At 39.6% G+C, this 21022-nt stretch overlaps 1 protein-coding gene across 1 annotated transcript; it reads left to right on the forward strand.

The window, feature by feature from the left end:
* Positions 1-1512: 1512 nt before the first annotated feature.
* On the forward strand, positions 1513-20422 carry LOC120514811 (deoxyribonuclease-2-alpha-like). The gene is made up of 7 exons (XM_039735381.1): positions 1513-1673; positions 4928-5034; positions 7967-8132; positions 8935-9022; positions 9469-9627; positions 14718-14909; positions 19797-20422. Exons 1-7 carry the CDS (start codon positions 1671-1673, stop codon positions 20138-20140), a joined length of 1059 nt encoding a protein of 352 aa, XP_039591315.1. The 5' UTR covers positions 1513-1670; the 3' UTR covers positions 20141-20422.
* The last annotated feature ends 600 nt before the right edge of the window (positions 20423-21022 follow it).

Raw genomic sequence — 21022 nt, forward strand, 5'->3', positions numbered from 1 at the left:
AAAACAAGCTGCAAGGCCCCAGGAAGACAGTACTTCTTACCAATTGGCTCTGGCACCACGGGAGCATTGGTGAAGTTCTCGTCTGTCACCGAGGTCATGACCCTTCAGCTGTGCCTGGATGGCTGGGTTAATAGAAAAGCTGCCAAAGCTGAATTACTGATTGAAGTACAATAAGTCAACACTGAGATGTCAACCACTGTGACAGACACACAGTCCTTGAGAATGTGAGATATGGCACAGTGGGGTAGGTCCTTTTTTATCGTCTTATTGGGAATATTTGTCAATTCTCTATGACCCCCTGTTCTGTCTTTCTCTCTGCAACAAGATTCTTCAACTCTAATCTTGTTTCCAGTTTTGTCTCTTGATGCTTAAATTTCACAAGGACCTTGTTTTGCAGATCATATAGTGTGGTACAAGCTACAGTTGCTTTACTGTATATGTGTGAATAAATGCAGATGTAGATGTAAAATATGTAAATACAGTACACAGTGCTCCAATAATGGCTGAACACCAAACTCTTTCTCCGGTAGTATAATATTGTAGAAAATAAATTAGTCATTGAAAAAGCTGTCAATTAGGATATGCAAATCTGAAGCAGGTAATGAAGCAATTTGCAAACCAAAGCCACACCACCTTGTACTTATGAACAGCATCACACAGAACAACAGCTTTTGCTGACACATACGCACGTGTGATGCTATCTGTGAAACTTTAAAATGGCCGTTTCATCATGCAGGTTAAGATAATTGTGTGGTATGAACTAACTAGCTACCCATCCACGGAGCAGTACTGCAGCTCTAGTTGGTTAAGAGTGCAGAAGACTGAAGCACGCCATTGAGGTAAAGAGAAATGTGAGCAATGCTAATAAGCACAGAAGCAGCAGTCTCCTTCGCTTCCAGCTATCCGTCGTCACACTCTTTATTCTCACTGAGACCATTTGGGCCCTCCTTCTCAAATCCTCTTTAGGCTTGTCAAAGTACTCACTTCCTTTCCCTGTTAGATGGACTGCTGCTGAACAATATCTAGCCCATCGCAGTCTCTGAAGCACCTGCAGTCCACTGCCTTCCCATTCTGCCATGCTGGCCAGCATATACAATAATTGTTTTCAAACTGAGTGGGCACCCCATGAATGATTGTGCCTTAACATGGCTTTAAAATGTATCTTCTAACACTTAGGGACCATCATTTATCACATTTGCCTACATAACTGTTTCAAACATAAACCACAGTGAGTTAAAGATCATAATTGCTGGTCATGACAGTCCCAGTTGTGTCCTGCTGCTCCCAGTTGGCCTGGAGGAATTGCACTGGCCTCCCACCAGCCTTCATGGATTCACTTCACTCAGCACACACCGAGACACCGGGTGTAAAACAAACCTCCTGTGACAAATCACAGACGAAACAAATGTGATCCTCCTTTTTTAATCACATATCACTTCTGTCTACTTTTATAAACTTCTTTTCAAAACTACAACAAGATGTTCCTTTAGGCTCACATTACGATATTAGGATTTCTGCTTGAATAGATTACTGAAATCAGAAGTGGTTTTAAATTAAGGAAGTTATAGATTTCAGTTTAAAAAAAAAACATTAAAAAGAAAGGACAGACTTCCGTGATTGCTAATTTAGTACGCACTTTGAGAAATACTGACTGCATTACAACGGAAATCATGGTGAGTGCCCTGTCAAACTTTTGTTTTACTTTATTCTTCTAACTTTAGAGTTATTTAGTTAGAGACGACATTGATTATGCAGATGCTGAAAATGTCTTTTGTCTACCTGATTAATGTAAATGTCACAGTGCCCTCCTTCACTTTGTAATGTGTATACAAGACTTCTGTATCACGTTGCCATCTTCTAACATTTGCTCCTTTTTCTGCTGAAGTTCCAAGTCACGCTTGGCAGCTCAGGCTTAACCAGGCAGTGACCTGCAATGGACACTCCAGGTCTGCCCACTGCATTGTGCTCCTGTCTGCTGGAGCAAGCTTTGTTAAAATGTCCTTTTAATAGAGACATTTACAGAGAAAGTTAATGAGAAATGCACAGTATTATGTTTATTTAAAATATACAGAAATAAGAGTGAATTTAAATGCATTAAGAATGCAGCGAGAAAATGGACTTGTTTTCATCAGTGAGGTGAGAAATTCAACTGGCTGTTCAACAACCCTGGCTCCAGTTTATTCTTTTCTTTCTTTTTTTTTATTTTGTCAGTCAGTCATTTTCTCACCTGATAAGTCCTGAACAGAGTTGGAAGGGTGGTGGTGGGTGCATTGCAGGGTGAACACACACAGACCAAGTGCTCTAGTGCCCATTGTTTGCTTTCTAATATTTTAATTATTTTATGGCTATATTTTTTGTTTATATTGGTATGCAATAATTATTTAGTGTTTGTATATTCTGTGAAGTCCAGGTAACCTGTGGTTGGAACCTCAGGAGGCGGGTCCACCATTATGTCATGTCACCTTTATATTCTGGCTGAAAGTCAAGATCCATCAGAGTTGCTATGATCATTGTGGATTCAAGTATTATTGGGATTTTCTTTTCTTTCTTTTTCTTTGTTGAAATTTTTTTTTTTTTTTTGTGGTTGACAAGTTTGGATTGTAGACTAGATGTGTTTGCCTATTGCCTATTTTTTCATCTCTTGCTCATTTCATTTCCCAGTTCTTATTTAAAATCATCGTAACATTTCTCTGTCCTTTTGTCTAATATAACACCTACTTTATAATAGATACCACATTATATATCAGACAATCAGTTACAGAAAAGGATCAATGATGGAATCACAAAAGGACCGCGTGAACCAACTTGGTCCTTCATTTATATAAAGGTGTATAGTGAAACATGAAAGTCTGCGAAAAAACATCTGGTAGCCATTATTCACAATTCTGTTCTCTGGCGGGCTAAAAATGTATCATTTCTCAATGTCATGAATTAATTGTCCTTCTCTAGTTCAGCAACATCACAGCCAAGGTTAAAATAGATTTATTGTCTTGGAGCTTGAAGCTCCTCCCTTTCCTCTTACACTTGAAATGCAGGAGAGAAATGGCAAATTTTTCAAAGTGACCACTAATGGAGGTTCAAAAATTCAGACAAAGTTTAGAGGTGTTTTACAGGTGTCTGTAAAGAGCTGTGACAGAGCTGGAGAAGGGTGTCTCTGTAGTACTTGGAGGACAGCTGGGCAAAAATTGTACATCAGGTCTTTAAAAGAGTGAGAAGGCCCACCTCAGAATGCCTCAAATATAACTTAAAATGTACTGAATTGTGTGTTTTGAGCTGTGACTACACCCCCAGTATACTATCCAGGCCTTAAAAACTTTAAAAGGGCTACGTCTCTCAACAAACGCTTATTGTCATAGTATAATTTTTGTGGTTTTTGAGGCATTCCAGTCATTGTATCGTTCGTTTTCTTTATTGTGTTTTTCTATGTTTTTTTGTGCTGTAACATTCATGTCTCTGGTGACTCTTCCTATGAAGTCAGTAGATAGATTTGGAGAGGATGGAGTGTCATGTGTTCACTGAAAGGGGTGTGTGGCACTTTTTACAAAGGGACGAAGGTCCCAGTCTTTAGAGTCCTGGTGCTTCCTGTTTTGCTATATGGTTGCGAGACATGGACGCTATCCAGTGACCTGAGATGAAGACTGGACTCCTTTGGTAGTTGTCTCTTTGGAGAATCTTTGGGTACCGTTGGTTTGACTTTGTGTTGAATGAGCAGTTGCTCACTGAGTCCTGAATGAGGCACATTACCTGCATTGTGAGGGAGTGTCAGTTATGGCACTACGGCCATGTGACACAAATCCCTTAGGGTGATTCAGCTCGCAGAGGACCCGAGTGGCTGGGCCAAGCCATGGGGATGCCCACGTAACACCTGGCTGTGGCAGATATAGGGTCATTTATGTAGGGTGGCACTGAAGTGTGTGCCTGCCTGAGGGGTTGCCAACCAAGATACTGAGCTGTTTTGTAGTGTGATGAGGTGCAGTAACGCGCTGTACCAGTTCATACTCCCCAACCTGACCTGACCTGACCTTGTGCTGTGCTGTCATGTTTCCTTTATGGATGCTGCCATGTTGGTGACTGGTTGCTATCATATGAGGCTGCATTTATGGGATACGGTTATCAGAGGTCATGACGTCACTAGTGTAATGATTTAAAAAGCTGTCACCACCCATACAGAAATTCATTCAAGAATGGATTCCTGAAGGAAGAGATTTTGTGTCATTTCGTATTAAGTTTTGATTCTACTAATTATGACATTTCTTTTCTGCCCTCTGATTACAGTTTATATCTCATGTTTCTTGGCTCTTTTTTGAGGACTCTGTTTAGCTAATTATTTACTGCTTAGTTTTCTGACTATGATTCTGGCTCTTTTATTTAATTGTTGTCTTCCTGGTTACATACGTTATGGCTTTTCTGTGCCATCTTGCATTTCAGTTTTGTCTCTAAATGTCAGCAATAAACCTATGGTCTGTACATTCAAAACAGTTAAAAGCCTACAACCTTAAAAGTGAAAAGGGACCTACTAAAACTCAGGCTCAAATAAACAAAACTTTTACATTTAATTTATTAAATTTGACTAAAAAATAACAAAATCTCAATATATCCAAGGAAGTAATTCAAAAAAACAAAATATTAGAAAGGGAAACAAAAGTATATAAATTATCATAATAGAAAAGGCCATTTGAATTAAGACTAAACAAAAATAACCTAACCAAAAAGTCAACATAATTAAGAAAACATAATGAACAACACGGACAAACTGAAATAAACCTGAGACGACTGATGGAGCCCTCGTCAGCCCATGACACTACAATTTGACATTGAGTGCTTAAAGGTAAAAAATCTGGCGCTTAAGTGTATGGTGCCCACAGCACTGATTGGCACTAAAGTTCTCTCTTGCTAATTGTAATTTATGGTCCTTTCTTTAATTTAGGAAGGTTTTCATGGAAGACTTTGTTTTGTCTGGATGGCCCTCTGTTTTGGTCCTGCTGCGTGTGCAAAAGTGACTTGCAGGAGTGAAAACGGCGCTTCTGTAGATTGGTAAGTGGATGGTACTGAGTACATGCAGAAGACCACAACAACGAGGTAACCCATCCTGTTAATCCTTTCTGTCACTGGCATGAATAACAGCGATTACAGGACGATTAGCTCTGAAACTATTATAAATACAGTATGTCCATTTTAAATTTATCCCAAGTCTTGGAAACTGTAATCGGATGACCACTTTTCCACCATACCTCTCATGGCTAAAATTTGATTTGTTTTTTGAATCTATTTGTTTCAACACATGGCTATGTGATGACCTTCTCCTCTTATGCAGCCGTCCATCTGGGCCTTCCCCTTCTTTTTCTATCCTGGTCGGATTCAGTTCGGCCATTCCTCTCAAGACAGTAATATTTGAATGAAATCATCAGTTTTTTGGCAATCTGTTACATGGAATAGTGTTAATTCTACAGAAAATGTAATAGTAAGACACGTTTCTTCATACAGCTGATTCATGTTGGCCATTTTTGAATCCAGAACTGAACTTAAAAATGCTGTTGCCTTACAAATCAAGTGAACAGAATCACAGGTTTCAGTGGTGCCGATGCAATTACAAAGGTTTCTCTAATAACTGATTTGCATGTAAACTTAGCAAAGTAGGGAGAGTTTACCATCAGTACATGGGCCTTTGCAGCCATATTTGAATAATGCATTAAAAATCTTTCATCTCAAGTAGTAATAGCTATTATACCCACTAGTAATGTCTTTGGTGTATTTTTAATCCATTTAATGGTATCTTGTTAAAAGAAAATGTTTTAATTTCGATGAAAAACATGAACATTTCTAGGCATGTCCAGAAGTTTCACTGGTATTGTATGTAAAGGCTTAAATATTATAGAAAAGCCAGTAAGTGAGTTGAAGTCAGAGCATCATTCATCCCCTCTTTATCCTATCTTTACTGAGTTTTTGAAAAGCAGAGAAGAAAATTAATTTGAAAAAAGAGGAGGAAAGCACCGCAGTGTGAGAGTTGTTAGAGTTCCATTATGGATACATTTGTCCTTAGCCATCTTCGATATTTTGCTACTATAAAATCGATTGACGACACATAGACGTTGATAATGATTCTTAACTATAGCTTTTAATAAATATAAAATTGTGTCAGTTTTCTCATTAGGTTCTCTCAGAAAAAAGACAAAATACCTTTTTTAAGAACTTCCATTTTCCTTCTAAAATCCCACCCACTAACATTCTACTGGAAATTACCAAAAACAGGAATGTCAATCAACATCAATATAAATTTAACTTGTTACTGAACATACAAATACACAACAGCTACTTTCTTTCATTCTATGATGGTCAGGAAATCTGACACTACGTCGCAGGTAACCAGATGTCTTGTACTGCCCACAACAATCCTGTATGGAAGCCCCGATATATTGGACTGTGGAGGACCTCACCCTACTTCTAGGCAGTGACTGTCTGGGTGAGGAGTGTTAATGTGGGTCACAATTATGCTCACATTACAATAGTGAATTACCAAAAATATGAAATAAATGTAATTTAATGTGTAAAACATTATAAGCTAACAACTGAGCAACAACCCTGTCCTGTCTAATCCTGCATCAGTTCCTTTAATCATGTGGTCACCGTACACATTCCGTAACATCAAACTGGCCTGAAATGCATCACCATCATCATTATTAAAATTACTATTATTATTATTTATCTAAAGTGGGTACAAAAGCAACATTCATAAAATACAATACAAATTTAAAAACTAATATCAGACAAATTTTAAACTGGAACTCATAAAGACTTGAATTGCAGTTAACCTATAAGCCCCAATAAAAGGACCAGACTGTTGATAGTTTTTCATTATACAGGAAGAAGTCAGAGGGTTACAAAACCTAAATAGTCTCAAGAATCTGCGCAAAGAAGTGGGTTGTCAAAGTGAATCTAATATCAATACTGAGGGCAGTGCAGATGGTTGTGGGAAAATCATTTCGGAGCAAGAATTGAGAAACATCCCGCACTTTTAGCAAGACCATTGAGATTATTCATTTTGGTGCCAATTTCTTTACATTTTCTTTAAATCTTCTTCTTCTTCTTCTTACAGCTTATCCCGTTAGGGGTCGCCGCAGCGGATTATCTTCTTCCATATCTTTCTGTCCTCTGAATCTTGTTCTGTTACACCCATCACCTGCATGTCCTCTCTCACCACATCCATAAATCTTCGCTTAGGCCTTCCTCTTTTCCTCATCCCTGGCAGCTCTATCCTTAGCATCCTTCTCCCAATATACCCAGCATCTCTCCTCTGCACATGTCCAAACCAACGCAATCTCGCCTCTCTGACTTTGTCTCCCAACTGTCCAACTTGAGCTGACCCTCTAATGTACTCATTTCTAATCCTGTTCATCCTCGTCACCCCCAATGCAAATCTCTGCCTCTTTAACTCTGCCACCTCCAGCTCTGTCTCCTGCTTTCTGGTCAGTGCCACCGTCTCCAATCCATATAACATAGTTGGTCTCAGTACCGTCCTGTAGACCTTCCATTTGGGTCCACGATATACATCTGCCTCTCCTCTCATGTATTGTAGAAATCCCTTTAACCATCTCCAGACCAAGGTGTTGAAGCCAATAGTGGCAGCACTGGGCCCCGAGGCCTTTGTAGGGCACGTGCCTGCCACATTCACACTCATTCTTTTGGTGCTTGGTTAACAGTTGCAGGTCTTTACGAAGTAACGTTGTTATATTTTCAAAAAAGTAACCTTATTATGTGATCCAAAAGGGCAACAAGAAAGGCTACAGCCCAACTTCCAAGCATAGAGTATAAAGGTTTGTGCAGTAATGGCAGGTGCTATAAATCTCATGTATAAAATAAATAGTCCTGCTTAATGGTCAAGGATTTGTGCACGCGTATTTAAAAAAAATGATTGAGTGCTCTATAAATAAATGTTTTGTGCCGTAACATTTTTATTTTTTCTCTACAGGTTTATATTATACAAACTACCAAAAATGAACAAAAGCAGCGGGCTGAACTATCTGTATATGGATGCATCCACAAATGGTTGGCTCAATGGGAAATTTAATATCAATGACACCCAAAGCGCTGTGGGGCAAACACTGGAGCCGTACTTTACATATATTGAGCGAAAGGTAAAAATGAGACCCCCTTAAATAATCGTGCTGGGATGCTGTGTCAAACTGTAAACACATGAGAAGGAATCTGTCACTCCATCTTAATTCTAGTTCTCCTGGTGAGCGTATTCAGTAAACAACTGTTTGCTGGCAAAGGCAAAAGGAAGTCCTCTGTCTGCATTCAGCTTGGATGAAAACATGAAGGTGTTGGTGCGTTAACCTCAAAGGCTAAGAGACAATGGACACACTGGACTTGATCACTGAGCAGCAGGCAGCGACTTGCTGGGTCCTCAGGCTGTGCAGATGCAAAGAGCCGACTAGGCAATTGTCGGACATACTGTACTGCTCATTCACAAACAGGGGGCAGTAGCGTGGCTTTGGGGGGCTCGGGGGATAGGAATTTTTTAATCATTTGCCATAATATTTTTTATGTGGATTTAAAAATTATTTCTAGGTGCACATTGTATACAGTACAGTATGTTATGTGTGATCAGGGGCCAAAATCCAAAACGATATATGTGTATATTGTGTCTTCTCACACACACACACACACACACACACACACACACACACACACACACATATATATATATATATATATATATATATATATATATATATATAGTCAAATTGTTGTATCTTTAAACTTCTCCCCTTTTCAGCAAGGAAATAACCTTTACCTTTTTTCCATTGCAGATGCATGCTGTTGCAGCCCGACACTAACTCCATTAGAATATATAAAGTATTTATCACTTTATTCATATGCAATTTTGACTTTAGTTTTAAAACTCTTATATTGTTATTTATTTTCTCCATGAAGACTGAAGGCTTTGGGTTTCTTTTATACAATGATCAGCCACCCACAAAGTCCAAAAGTCTGCCTTCCTCATCATTTGGACACAGCAAAGGTAGAGAATGTCAAATTATTAATTTTTGTCATTAATTTCCTGCACAAACTATTTCCATGACAAGACTGTGGATTAAAGGCTGGAGCACAATGGCATGTCCAGGTCCCACGGTCTGGTCTCTGTGCTGTCTGTGTCCTCCATGTCTGATCATTACTATCAGCGCTTTCCTATTTCGCTCACGTCCCAAAGACGAGCAGGTTCAGCTGGTGAGTGGCACCAAGTTGAGTGGGGGTGTCTATGGGAGTCTGTCCTGTGATGGACGGGTGTCCCCTCCTGGGTTAAGTCCATACTTGAACTTGAAGATGCTGGGCCGAGATTTGACTTTCTTTGTCCCTGTAGTGGACTCACCAGGTCCAAGTGATGGATACATGGGTGGAATGTTTAGGCACTGTATGTTATTGGAAGTGTTTTCTAAGTACGCCCCGTGTTTTATGTTTTATTTAAAGGTATGATTCTACTAGACAAAACTACTGGAATCTGGTTGACTCACAGCACTCCTCAGTTTCCTGGTGGCAGCCGGGCTGCCTTTTGGCCTAAAAATGGTGTTGATTTTGGGCAGACATTCTTGTGTGTGACATATCCATACAATTTATTTAAGGATATAGGTAAATATTAACTACATCTAGTGTATGTCATTTAACTTATAATGTTATCCTTGATGAGATGTAATTTGTTTTGATTTCTCAGTGAAAGCAGAGAATTGCAGCCTACAAAACAACTAGTATGAATTAGATAGCCAAAAAAAAATAATAAGACAGAAATGAACAAAAAGCTTTGATGCCAAAAGCATTATGACAGGTGTCTGTTTGCACATACGGTATTAGGTCATATTTTATCAGAAACTACAAATATTTATTAAACTGTTTAACTGAGACAGCAATCACCCATTTTGGAAAACTGAAAAAAAAAACACAGAATACTTCCCTTATGGACCTCTGTAGCTCTAGTGCACTCAATGTGTCTTTGAGGACATATCCATTATTTATTCTGAAGAAACCCTCTAAAGGCGAGTACAGATACATGGTGTACAGAGACAGAAATGAAGATCCACTCGCTATGTGCACTCTTGGTCAGAAAGTCCTCAAATGTCACTGATCGTTTTCCTTATTGGGTCAGAGAGACGTGAGGTCCTCAAACACCAGCAGAGTGTCTGTGATGGCCGTAGCTTTAGTCAATGGGCTCCGATTTCACTGAGCTGCTTTCTGTTCCCTTTCTGTCTCACATTGCAAATGTAACAATCTGAACGCTTCATTCCTGTTTATCTCTTTAGAGTTTGTTAATAGATGTGCTCTCAAGTTCAAATCCTGCTGCTGTGTATATTTTGTAAGTGTTTGTAATTTCTGGCATGCACTGTGATGCTTTATAATAAAAATAGTTAATCACAAAAAAATAATTAAGTACCACACAGATACATGTTTATAATGCTTAACATTTACCGGCTTAGCTGCACTTATTTTAAATTCATTTAACATTTAAGAATGATTTGAAAGGATTTTTTATGCGCAGCCATACTCCTTATTAAACAACAAAGCAGGCTGCCATGAGAATAACAGAAGTGACATTAATTAAACACCTAAAACACGTCTAAGTCAGGAGTTCTTGATTGAAGAGAATGTTTGGCGTTGTGTTGTGTTACAAAATTTGGGAGGTGAAAGTTTTTGTTTTTTGGATTTTTTTGGTTTGCTGAGGAGTTTGGCATTTTTTTTAAGAATCACTGAAAGAAAACAAATTCATGTTGCTTTATTAATTTTTAACATTCATTATTAAGAATACATAATAATAAATTATTAATTTCTTTTTGTATATTTTATTATAGAATACAATGAAAAGGCATGTAGACGAAAGTAAGAATAAGGGGGCTGTTTTGCCAGTGTCCTCTGGGTTAGCTATGACACCCAGCTTTGTGCCCCCAGTGTCCTCTGGGTTAGCTGTGACACCCAGCTTTGTGCCACCAGTGTCCTCTGGGTTAGCTATGACACCTGACTTTGTGTCACCAGTGTCCTCTGGGTTAGCTGTGATACCCAGCTTTGTGCCACCAGTGTCCTCTGTGTTAGCTGTCACACTCGGCTTTGTGTCACCAGTGTCCCCTGGGTTAGCTGTCACACCTGACTTTGTGTCACCAGTGTCCTCTGGGTTAGCTATGACACCCAGCTTTGTGCCACCAGTGTCCTCTGGGTTAGCTGTCACACCAAGCTTTTTTCTGCCGTAAACTTTGATGGTGAAGATTTATTAGATAGATAGATAGATACTTTATTAATCCCAAGGGGAAATTCACATAATCCAGCAGCAGTATACTGATACAAAGAAACAATATTAAATTAAATAGTAATAAAAATGAAAAAAAATTAAAATAAAATGAATGTTCGCATTTACTCCCCCGGGTGGAATTGAAGAGTCGCATAGTGTGGGGGAGGAACGATCTCCTCAGTCTGTCAGTGTAACAGGACAGTAACAAAAGTCTGTCACTGAAGCTACTCCTCTGTCTGGAGATGACACTGTTCAGTGGATGCAGTGGATTCTTCATGATTGACAGGAGTTTGCTTAGTTTATTAAACCCGTTGACGCCGTGTCCTTAGAAAACAACATCCTTCCCTCTCTAGTACCGCATCTCAGCAGCTACTTGTTTTTGGGTACTCCGATGCTGTACCACCTGAACTTCACAGCAGGCCATCCACCTGAAGCTCAATGAGTTTGAGTCCAGCAAGTACTTGGATGGGAAACCATTTAGAAAAAAGCTGGGTTGCTTTTGGAAGAGGTGTTGGTGAGGCCAGCAGGAGGCACTTACCCTGTGGTCTGTGTGGGGGTCCTGATGCCCCAGTGCAGCTGTAAAAATTGGGGCCATTTTTCAGAGGAGATCATTTTACTCATTTTGATTTTTCTTTTATTGAAATGTTTGTTATTACATCATCTTATATGCTGGCTGTTCAAGCTGCTTAGTAATTTAAAGGGTGGGATTTAGCGTTAGACATATTCGCTTTCTGCTTCTTTTGCACATATTTATTATGAAGGACGTCATGTTGCAATTTGCTATTGTTGCCAACTTCATATGAAAATGTGAGTGTCAACAGATACATGAATCTGATTGACTGTCAAGCAAGTGGCCGTTGTTGAGTTAACTGAAACGGATACTGAACTGTACACTCATCTCTATGTAATTGGATTCTGTGACCAATTGAATGCTAAGATTTTGTTCTAGATGTGAAGTTAATGTTTAGCTGGGTGAGGTGTCAGCTATTCAAAAATCCACTGCACTGATTTCATGAGCCTCGGGGCAGACAGGCTGCTGCAGTTTATTTAGGTTCAGGTTGCATCATGAGAGCTAAGTATCCATGAACAATGCTGAACTTGCAGTAAAACATTGCCAAACTGTCCAAACTTTCAAAGAATTCAGGGAAAGTCTAGGAGAACAAAATCCTGAATACATTATATGACGTCTACTAAATCACAATACAATTTTTATCATCTATTTCTTAGACTGATTTTGATCTGTCTGCCGTTTCCATGTTTTCCTCCAGCCCAAGTGCTTCTCTTTGGGTTTATATCCACATTCCACTAATGTGTAGGTTGGCTTGCTTGGTGTGTGTCTGCGTTTATGAGGGCATGAATGTGCCCAGCTTCGCCCGGTGCTCCTTCCAGCATGGAGTCCACGTGCTAATGAAAGAGACTGTGTAAAGATCAGCAATGAACAGATGAATATAAGTGATAATGGAGAAACCTTTATGTTTACTTTCATAACTTTACATTGGAAGCCAAGTGTTATTTTTGCAATAGGCAGGAAACTTTTTCCGGTCAGCATTTTTCCTTTAGCAGATTATGGACAGAACAATTTATATTATTGAATTCTCCTGTGAAGAAGCACACCAATACCTTAATTAGGGAAGTCACGTCAAGTATAAAAATTGGAATAGCTATTGAAAAAGAAGAAGAAGAAGAACTCCTTCAATATCTGAATAGAAATTGCATGTAGACCCCTAATTTAATATTACTGATTGCCTTCTACTTCCCTGCATATATGAAAAATTACAGTAAAACGATTCATGCAGTTATAAATGAAACACATTACTATGGTTAGTGAATTTAGGGCATGCTAATTCACTTAAAAAGTGTTACTCCTGCTGGGTTTTGATTTAAACCACAAAGTTAAGTGGTGTTTTTTTCTGGTTGCTTATTAATCTTGCAAAAATTATTAATAGGATAAGACACTGGAACACTGAGAAGACAGCACTTGCACACCGTAGGGATGACCTAAATGTCTTTCCAAAAAACTAAGGACAGAAAAGCTATAATAATGACGTCTAACTAATCAGTGTCTGAGTGTTGATTCCCACATCAAAGTTTAGTATTTTCCAAAATGACAACAAAAATCAAAATAAACGAAAACCATCATTCTGGAAATACTACAAAATGCCCCATTTTGAGCCAGTGAGTGCAGGAGAAATTGCGGGTAAATTTAAATTTTTTCCCACTGTAAGTCCAATTGTTAATTTAAGGTTGAGAAACGAAGCACTGTCGAGCATACATCGGTGCTTCATTCTCATATGTGAGGGTATGTCTTTTACATTTTTGAAGACATCAAATCACAGCGCCCCCTGGCTGCTTCTGACCCCATTGCACCCCACAAGGTCCCACTTCTTCCATTCAGGGGATGTGTGCTGTCATCTGCAGCTTTATTGACTTCCTTCTTCTTCTTCTTCTTCTTCTTCTTCTTTCGGCTGCTCCCGTTAGGGGTTGCCACAATGGATCATCTTTTTCCATATCTATCTGTCCTCTATCTTGCTCTGTTACACCCATCACCTGTATGTCCTCTTTCACCACATCCATACACCTTCTCTTAGGACTTCCTCTTTTCCTTTTTCCTGGCAGCTCTATCTTTAACATCCTTCTCCTAATATACTCAGCATCTCTCCTCTGCACATGTCCAAACCAATGCAATCTCGCCTCTCTGACTTTGTCTCCAAACCATTCAAACTGAGCTGACCATCCTCGTCACACAATACAAATCTTAGTATCTTTAACTCTGCCACCTCCAGCTCTGTCTCCTGTTTTTTTTGGTCAGTGCCACCGTCTCCACTTCCTGCAAGTCTTTAATTTCTAAAGGGGAACACAGTCCTATTCCACTTGACTTTGGGCTTCCTATTACCTTTTATTTCCCAGGAGGAATTTCAATCTCCTGCCTAGCTCCAGCTGGGTCACCTCCCATCTACGTTACCTGGTTCATCCCAGAGCACTCTTGTCCTTCTCCTTAATATGTGCCTCTACCTGTCCTCTGGTGAAGTAAGACGCTACAGTGCAGGATTTCTCCTAAAAGTCTTCTGATTCCTTCTCTGTTCTGAGCTTCATGTTTTATGGCAGTATGAGTCGTAATTATTATGTATGGTATGACTATTGTGGTCCTATTGAAATCTAAAAGCTTTTCATTTTTTTCTATGAAGTAATTTTCCAGCGCTCCTATTAGTGTGTAGTGTAGCTTGAGCAGCGCACCAGACCACAGGAACGGCCACATGCAGAAGAACACTTACTGGATCAAGATGAATGTGAAACTGTGTTTATTATTTAAGTAAAAGTTGCAATGTTGCTAGAATTTATTATAATTACTTGCAAGGGGTTTGCAAATACATTGTGGTGGTCCACTTGACATATAGTATCTATTCTGTCAAACATTTGTATTCTTTATTTTTGTACTGTTTTTGTTTAGCCATACAGCTGCAATATATCCACCCTTTTACCTTCAATTATGACCTTCCGAAAACATTCCCTCTGGAGCTGAGGTGTGTGGCACAAAGGGAGTGCTATCCGAAGACAGCACCGTGGAGCAGACAGCTAAAGATGATGTCTGCAGGAGGAAACACGTTTGTCAGCTTTGTGAAGTACTTGCAATTTAAAGATGGTAGGTTTCTGTGAAATAAAAATGAATTCCACAGGGACTGTAGTGGAGCTGGTACTGCTAGAAGTAAAATCCTAAACCTCAATAAAAAGCAGAATGCTTACTGAATCATTGCTGTTTGTGCTGGCCCACTGTGTGACATATTCATGGAATGACACACATTTGTATAAAATGTTTTGCTTGATGAGAGCAACAATTTGCAAAAAGCTTGAGTTAATACTTCATATCTTTTGACACTCATGATGAATCTTTTTCAAATATTTTAAAAGCCATTGAGATAATTCTGATGAGGAAGCCAAACACTATAAAGCTTCATATGAAAATAAATAATTATTTGAATTACATTTTGATCTAAAGTGGTCCACCACGAGAAAGTGTAATTGCGTGTCCAGGGTTCATTCCTGCCCAGTGTCCAGCACTGCCAGGATAGTCACCACCCTCTGTTACTCTGAACTGGATATGCATGTTAGAAGATGGTGCCCTGCGTCATACTTATTCCCATTCCGCAACATTTTCCGGCTTTGTGCTCAGTGCAGGATCTGGTCTCCTGGTCTAGAACGGATCAGTTTATTCATGCTCATTGAATTTCATCTAACTGTACAAATTGAAATCTAATGGAATAGCAAAGCCTGTATGGTGGCACAGAGGTTACCGCTCCTGATTCACAGCGCCAGTGTCTTAGGTTCTGACCCCACCACTGATACTGTCTCTATTTGGATTGCATGTTCTCTCTTCATGGCTTTCTCTGGCGATTTTGGTCTCCTTTCACACCCTAAGAGGCTTATTTACCTTGGCAGTGACATTCATGTCTCTGGTGACTCTTCCTATGAAGTCAGTAGATGGATTGGGAGAGCATGGGGGGTCATGAAGTCGCTGGAAAGGGGTGTGTGGCACTTCCAATATCTATGCAAAAGGATGAAGGTCCAAGTCTTTAGAGTCCTGGTGCTTCCTCTCTTGACATATGGTTGCGAGACATGGATGATATCCAGTGACCTGAGATGAAGACTGGACTCCTTTGGTACTGTCTCTCTTCGGAGAATCCTTGGGTACTGTTGGTTTGACTTTGTGTCGAATGAGCAGTTGCTCAAGGAGTCTCAAATGAGGCACATTACCTGCATTGTGAGGGAGCATCAGTTATAGCACTACGACCATGTGGCATGATTACCCTAGGCTGATCCTGCTCGCAGGATCCTCACTGTTGAGGACCTGTGTGGCTGGACCAGGCCAAGGGGTCACCCACAAAACACCTGGCTGTGGCAGTTAGAGGGCCATTTCCAGAGAGTGGGACTGCACTGTCTGCCTGGGGGGTCACCAACCAGGATCCCAAGCTGTTTCGTTGTGTAGTGGGTGTGGCAACCCCCTGTACCAGTGCATGCTCCCTAACTTGACCTGACCTGAGCTAAGGCAGGACAGAGTAGCTGCTGGTGAGGTGACTCCAAACTGGCCTGATAAGAGTGAGTGTGCATAACTGTTTAAGTGTGACCTGCACTGGACTTGTGCCCAGACAAACAGAATTTGGCTCTGGCTGTAGAGGACCTTTAATTGGAATAAACAGTTTAGGAAAATGGATGGATGTACAAGGCCCGTATAACAAACCTAATTATTCAACAGTGGTAGCCACAGAAACAAGTACATCGATGTAGGAAATGCAAAACCTTTGAAATGCTAATAAGTCATTTTTAATTGGTCTCTGCTGCACTTATTAATTTTTATTTGCTGTCAAATCGATCTGCTTCTCTGAATTTGTGCAACACCTTTTTATCTCAAAGGAACACAAATTTGTATTACCAAGAAGTATTTTAAGTTCAATATCTGTAGAATTTCCCTAATTTATAAACATGGTAGGCAAGACAGAAGGATCCTTCAGTTTGCTCAGTCCTTCAGTCTTTTATTTATTTAAAATGAAAAAACTAGTCTTGTTGTGCCTTTGGCTTTGACATTGTGGAGGTGACATATTGTGGACAGTCAAGCCAGTTAGACCTGCCATCATATTGAAAGGAAATAACACAAAAAGATTAACATCTTACTTTAAGAATTAATGCAATGAGGAAAATATGAATGACTTTCTGAATCAGTAAAGTGGTTAATTAAATGATGAATGTATACATCTAAAAATGGCTGCATATAATAGTAATACACCAAGAAAAGTAATGCAGATTTTCTGTAAAATGTACCTTCCTTTTCAGAAAGTAACTCTAATGATAGTCTATTACATTTATTTATTTTTTTATTATTATTATTATTATTATTTTGCTGGTTGATTTTTACTGAGAACCAGCCAGGTTCCTTAGGTCTTATTGTCTGATGGTCAGGACTTTACGAAGTATGTGGGCAGTTCCAAGGAGAGCTGTCTTCTGCACATGGGTGTTTCTCACATCACCTGACAAGTCATAAAGATCATTTTGGAGACCTAGCAGTACCAAGTGCTCAGATACAAATGGAAGCACACAAGCCTTTGTTTTCCCCTTGCACAAAATCTCGATCTTGAGGTCTTTTAATTTGGCCGAGTTTTTCTACTTCTTTGTCTGAGGCATTTTCATCATCAGGGACAGCTACCTCGATAAGCAGACATCACCTCCTGCTTCTGTCTTGGTTGGCTCCAATGATTCGATCTGTGTTCACTACCATACTGTACATAATGGTTGTGGTCTCTGTCTCTAAAACATCATCAGGCTAGTGATTATACCAGTGATCAGGAAATGGGAGGCCTTGACCAGTGCAGGTAGTGAGCCATTAGATTGTGTCGATGAGTGTATTCTTTTGGCACCAGCAATGAGTGTCCAACAACAATATGACTCATGTGCTCTTCTTGTTGCTGGCATATCCAGTACTTCGATTCAACATCAGTCTTGAAAATATTCTTCTGATAATAGCATGTGTCAAGTGCCTGATTCTGAGCTATCATGAGTACAGTTGTGGCCAAATGTTTTGAGAATGACAAGTATTGGTTTTCACAAAGTTTGCTGCTTCAATGTTTTTAGATCTTTTTTCAGATGTTTCTATGGTATGCTGATGTATAATTACAAGCATTTCATAAATTTCAAAAGCTGTTATTGACAATTTCATTAAGTGTATGCAAAGAGTCAATATTTGCAGCCAAGGGAGTGGGCTCATTCACAATTTTGCCTAAGAATACAACCATGAATAAAGAATGGTACCAAAACATCCTCCGAGAGAAACTTCTCCCAACCATCCAAGAACAATTTGGTGACGAACAATGCCTTTTCCAGCATGATGGAGCACCCTGCCATAAGGCAAAAGTGATAGCTAAGTGGATTGGGGAACAAAACATTGAAATTTTGGGTCCATGTTCAGGAAACTCCCCAGAACGTAATCCCATTGTGAACTTGTGGTCAGTCCTCAAGAGGCGGAGTGGACAAACAAAATCCCACAAATTCTGACAAACTCCAAGCATTGATTATGCAAAAATGGGCTGCCATCAGTCAGAATTTGGCCCAGAAGCTGACTGACAGCATGCCAGGGTGAATTGCAGAGGTCTTGAAAAAGAAGGGCTAGTACTGCAAATATTGACTTTTTGCATAAACTTAATCTAATTGTCAATAAAAGTCTTTGAAATTTATGAAATGCTTGTAATTATACTTCAGTATACCATAGAAACATATGAAAAAAAGATCTAAAAACACTGAAGCAGCAAACTTTGTGAAAGCCAACACTTGTGTCATTCTCAAAATTTTTGGCCATGACACTAGACTCTCTTTCTGGCCCTTAAGCTCTGAGCCTCACAACCACCTAAATATCAGTTTCTTTTTGATGTAGTTGTTCAGTGTCTATCTGTAGAACTGACCATGAAGTGGTTTAGCTGGGGGGTTGTTAAATTTTGCCAATTAGTGAAGCTTTCATCCTGCGCTCGATGGCCTTGAGATGCTATTGTCTGGGGACAAATATTAGACTTAAAGTATCTGCGCTTGATTTCTTTGCCGATTTTACTAAGACTGTACTTCCTCTTCTGTTTCTCGTGACTCATTATGAATCTGGTATAGCTGTCAGTTCTCAGCTTAACGTATTCACTAAGGCCATCAATTACACTGTTATATGTGCTCTGCAGCTCAATAAGTCAGGTCTAAATCAGCTTTTGGGTGCAGGAGGCCATACATAGTTAGTAGCTTTCTTGTCTTCCTGTCTATCTCCTGGATTTCCTGCTCTCTTCAATTGATGATCCCAAAGCTGTACTGCAGTACTGACACTACTAAGCTGTTGGTAGATTGCATTTTGTTCCTTGTGTTGAGATCAATGCTGAGAACAAGTCTGACTCAGCGATAGTATGCATTTTGGATTTTTCCCTGTTGAATACGATTAATCTGATCTTCTCCTAGATACCTGTAAACCTCATCCTGATGAAGAATTTATATCTCAGTACCATTGTTTAGCATTGCACTCGGTCGTAACATAAGCTTACATTGTTTGATGGTGTCTAATCTAAATTCTAAGCAGATGTTGTCACTTATTGTCTTGACTATGCCAAACTCTTGATCCAGTTGACTGTTGGACTTCGCAAAGAGCTTGAGGTCATCCATGTATAACATGTGGCTCAACCTGTACTCCTTCTGCAGGACGTACTCTAGATTATCGCTGTTGAGCGTGTTGATGATTTCAATCATCAACACACTGAGCAGCAGTGGTGACAAGTCGCTTTGGAATATTCCTTGTTTGATGGCAATTCTACCAGACTTCCGGTGGAACAGAATTGCATCTCAGTTTTCCATTCTCTAATCACAGCCTCTAGAAATCACAGTTGTTATTATTATCATTATTATTATAGTAGTTTAATAGGCTTATTTCCATGCTTATGAGACAGAGAAAGTTTGAATTTTGTTCAAAATGTATAATGACATGTATAATGACATAAATCACTTTTTCACTCTTTTGCAGATCTGTACTCTGGCCTACTAGTGGAACCCTTAGGTGATGATCTTTTTGCAAAAGGCTGGGGCCGGCTGCACAGTCCTCTTCCATCCAACTGCTCTATGAAACATAATGTTTACAATATAATCACTGTGAACCTTCCAAAAGTGACTCCCTTCAAGACCACTTTTGATCATTCCAAATGGTGTGTCACTAAAGGAGCCAGTGGCCGTGATCCCTGGACCTGCATTGCGGACTTGAATAGGGAGAAAGGTCAGATGCTCAGGGGTGGCGGTGCTGTGTGTACATCTGACCCTGTTGTGTGGAAGACTTTTCGAAAAATGGTAGGCGAGTTTGAAAAATGTCCATAAATCAGATGCTATGCATAAAATCGTGTGCATCATCAGTTCATTTAATTTTAACTCATATCCATTTTTAAGTTATGGAAATCACACATTTGTGAAAAGCCTAAACAAATAAATCATCTTTAATAAATAAAGAGGAATAATTTCAAAATCCATGTGCAGTAAGTAAATTGAAGTTTGTTTTTGGCTGTTTTAAACATTTTTAATATTTTCATGGGTTTCGATAAAATGTTGATTGATCTATAATTTTAAGTAATTTTACATTAAATTTGCATGATTACAAAATGATCATTGTTGTTGCTAAATTTCAAATAAGTTACACTGTAGCAATGCTACCGGGAGTAAAAACTTCAACTCCCAGCAGTCCCTGCAGTGAATCTGATTGGATGCCTGCTAAGAGTGCAGGGGCTGCTGGGGACAAGAAGGCCAGCACTAGTTTTAAAAGGAGGCTGGTTATACATAGGAAAGAAAAGTTGTTTTGTGTCTGGTGTTACCTGTCTGTTTTATCTTCCCATACATTGCCTTTGGATTATTGTTCTTGTCCTGGACTATCTTCTGTTCATGTGTATGGACTGTCTGGTGTCTGCCTACTGAATGAAGACTGAATTGGATTGTTTGTTGACTTTCAGAGAAGGGAGTGCTTCCAATCCCATGACTCTTCATCATCAGGATATACCAGTAGGAGTGTTCTTTACATTTACTTACAGCAAGCTGATCTCCTGCGGTGGGCTGGCGCCCTGCCAAGGGTTTGTTTCCTGCCTTGCGCCCTGTGTTGGCTGGGATTGGCTCCAGCAGACCCCCGTGACCCTGTAGTTAGGTTATAGCTGGATGGATGGATGGAAGCTGACCTCTGGATTATCCATTCTCTATCATTTCACTACATTGGTT

Source organism: Polypterus senegalus, chromosome 14 (assembly GCF_016835505.1).
Source record: "Polypterus senegalus isolate Bchr_013 chromosome 14, ASM1683550v1, whole genome shotgun sequence".
NCBI lineage: Eukaryota > Metazoa > Chordata > Cladistia > Polypteriformes > Polypteridae > Polypterus > Polypterus senegalus.

Excerpts from the sequence above, each read along its gene's own strand:
- LOC120514811 (XM_039735381.1), top strand. Across the intron at positions 5,035-7,966 it reads AACGGCGCTTCTGTAGATTG|GTTTATATTATACAAACTAC; the intron begins GTAAGTGGATGG and ends TTTTCTCTACAG. Across the intron at positions 8,133-8,934 it reads TTACATATATTGAGCGAAAG|ACTGAAGGCTTTGGGTTTCT; the intron begins GTAAAAATGAGA and ends TTCTCCATGAAG.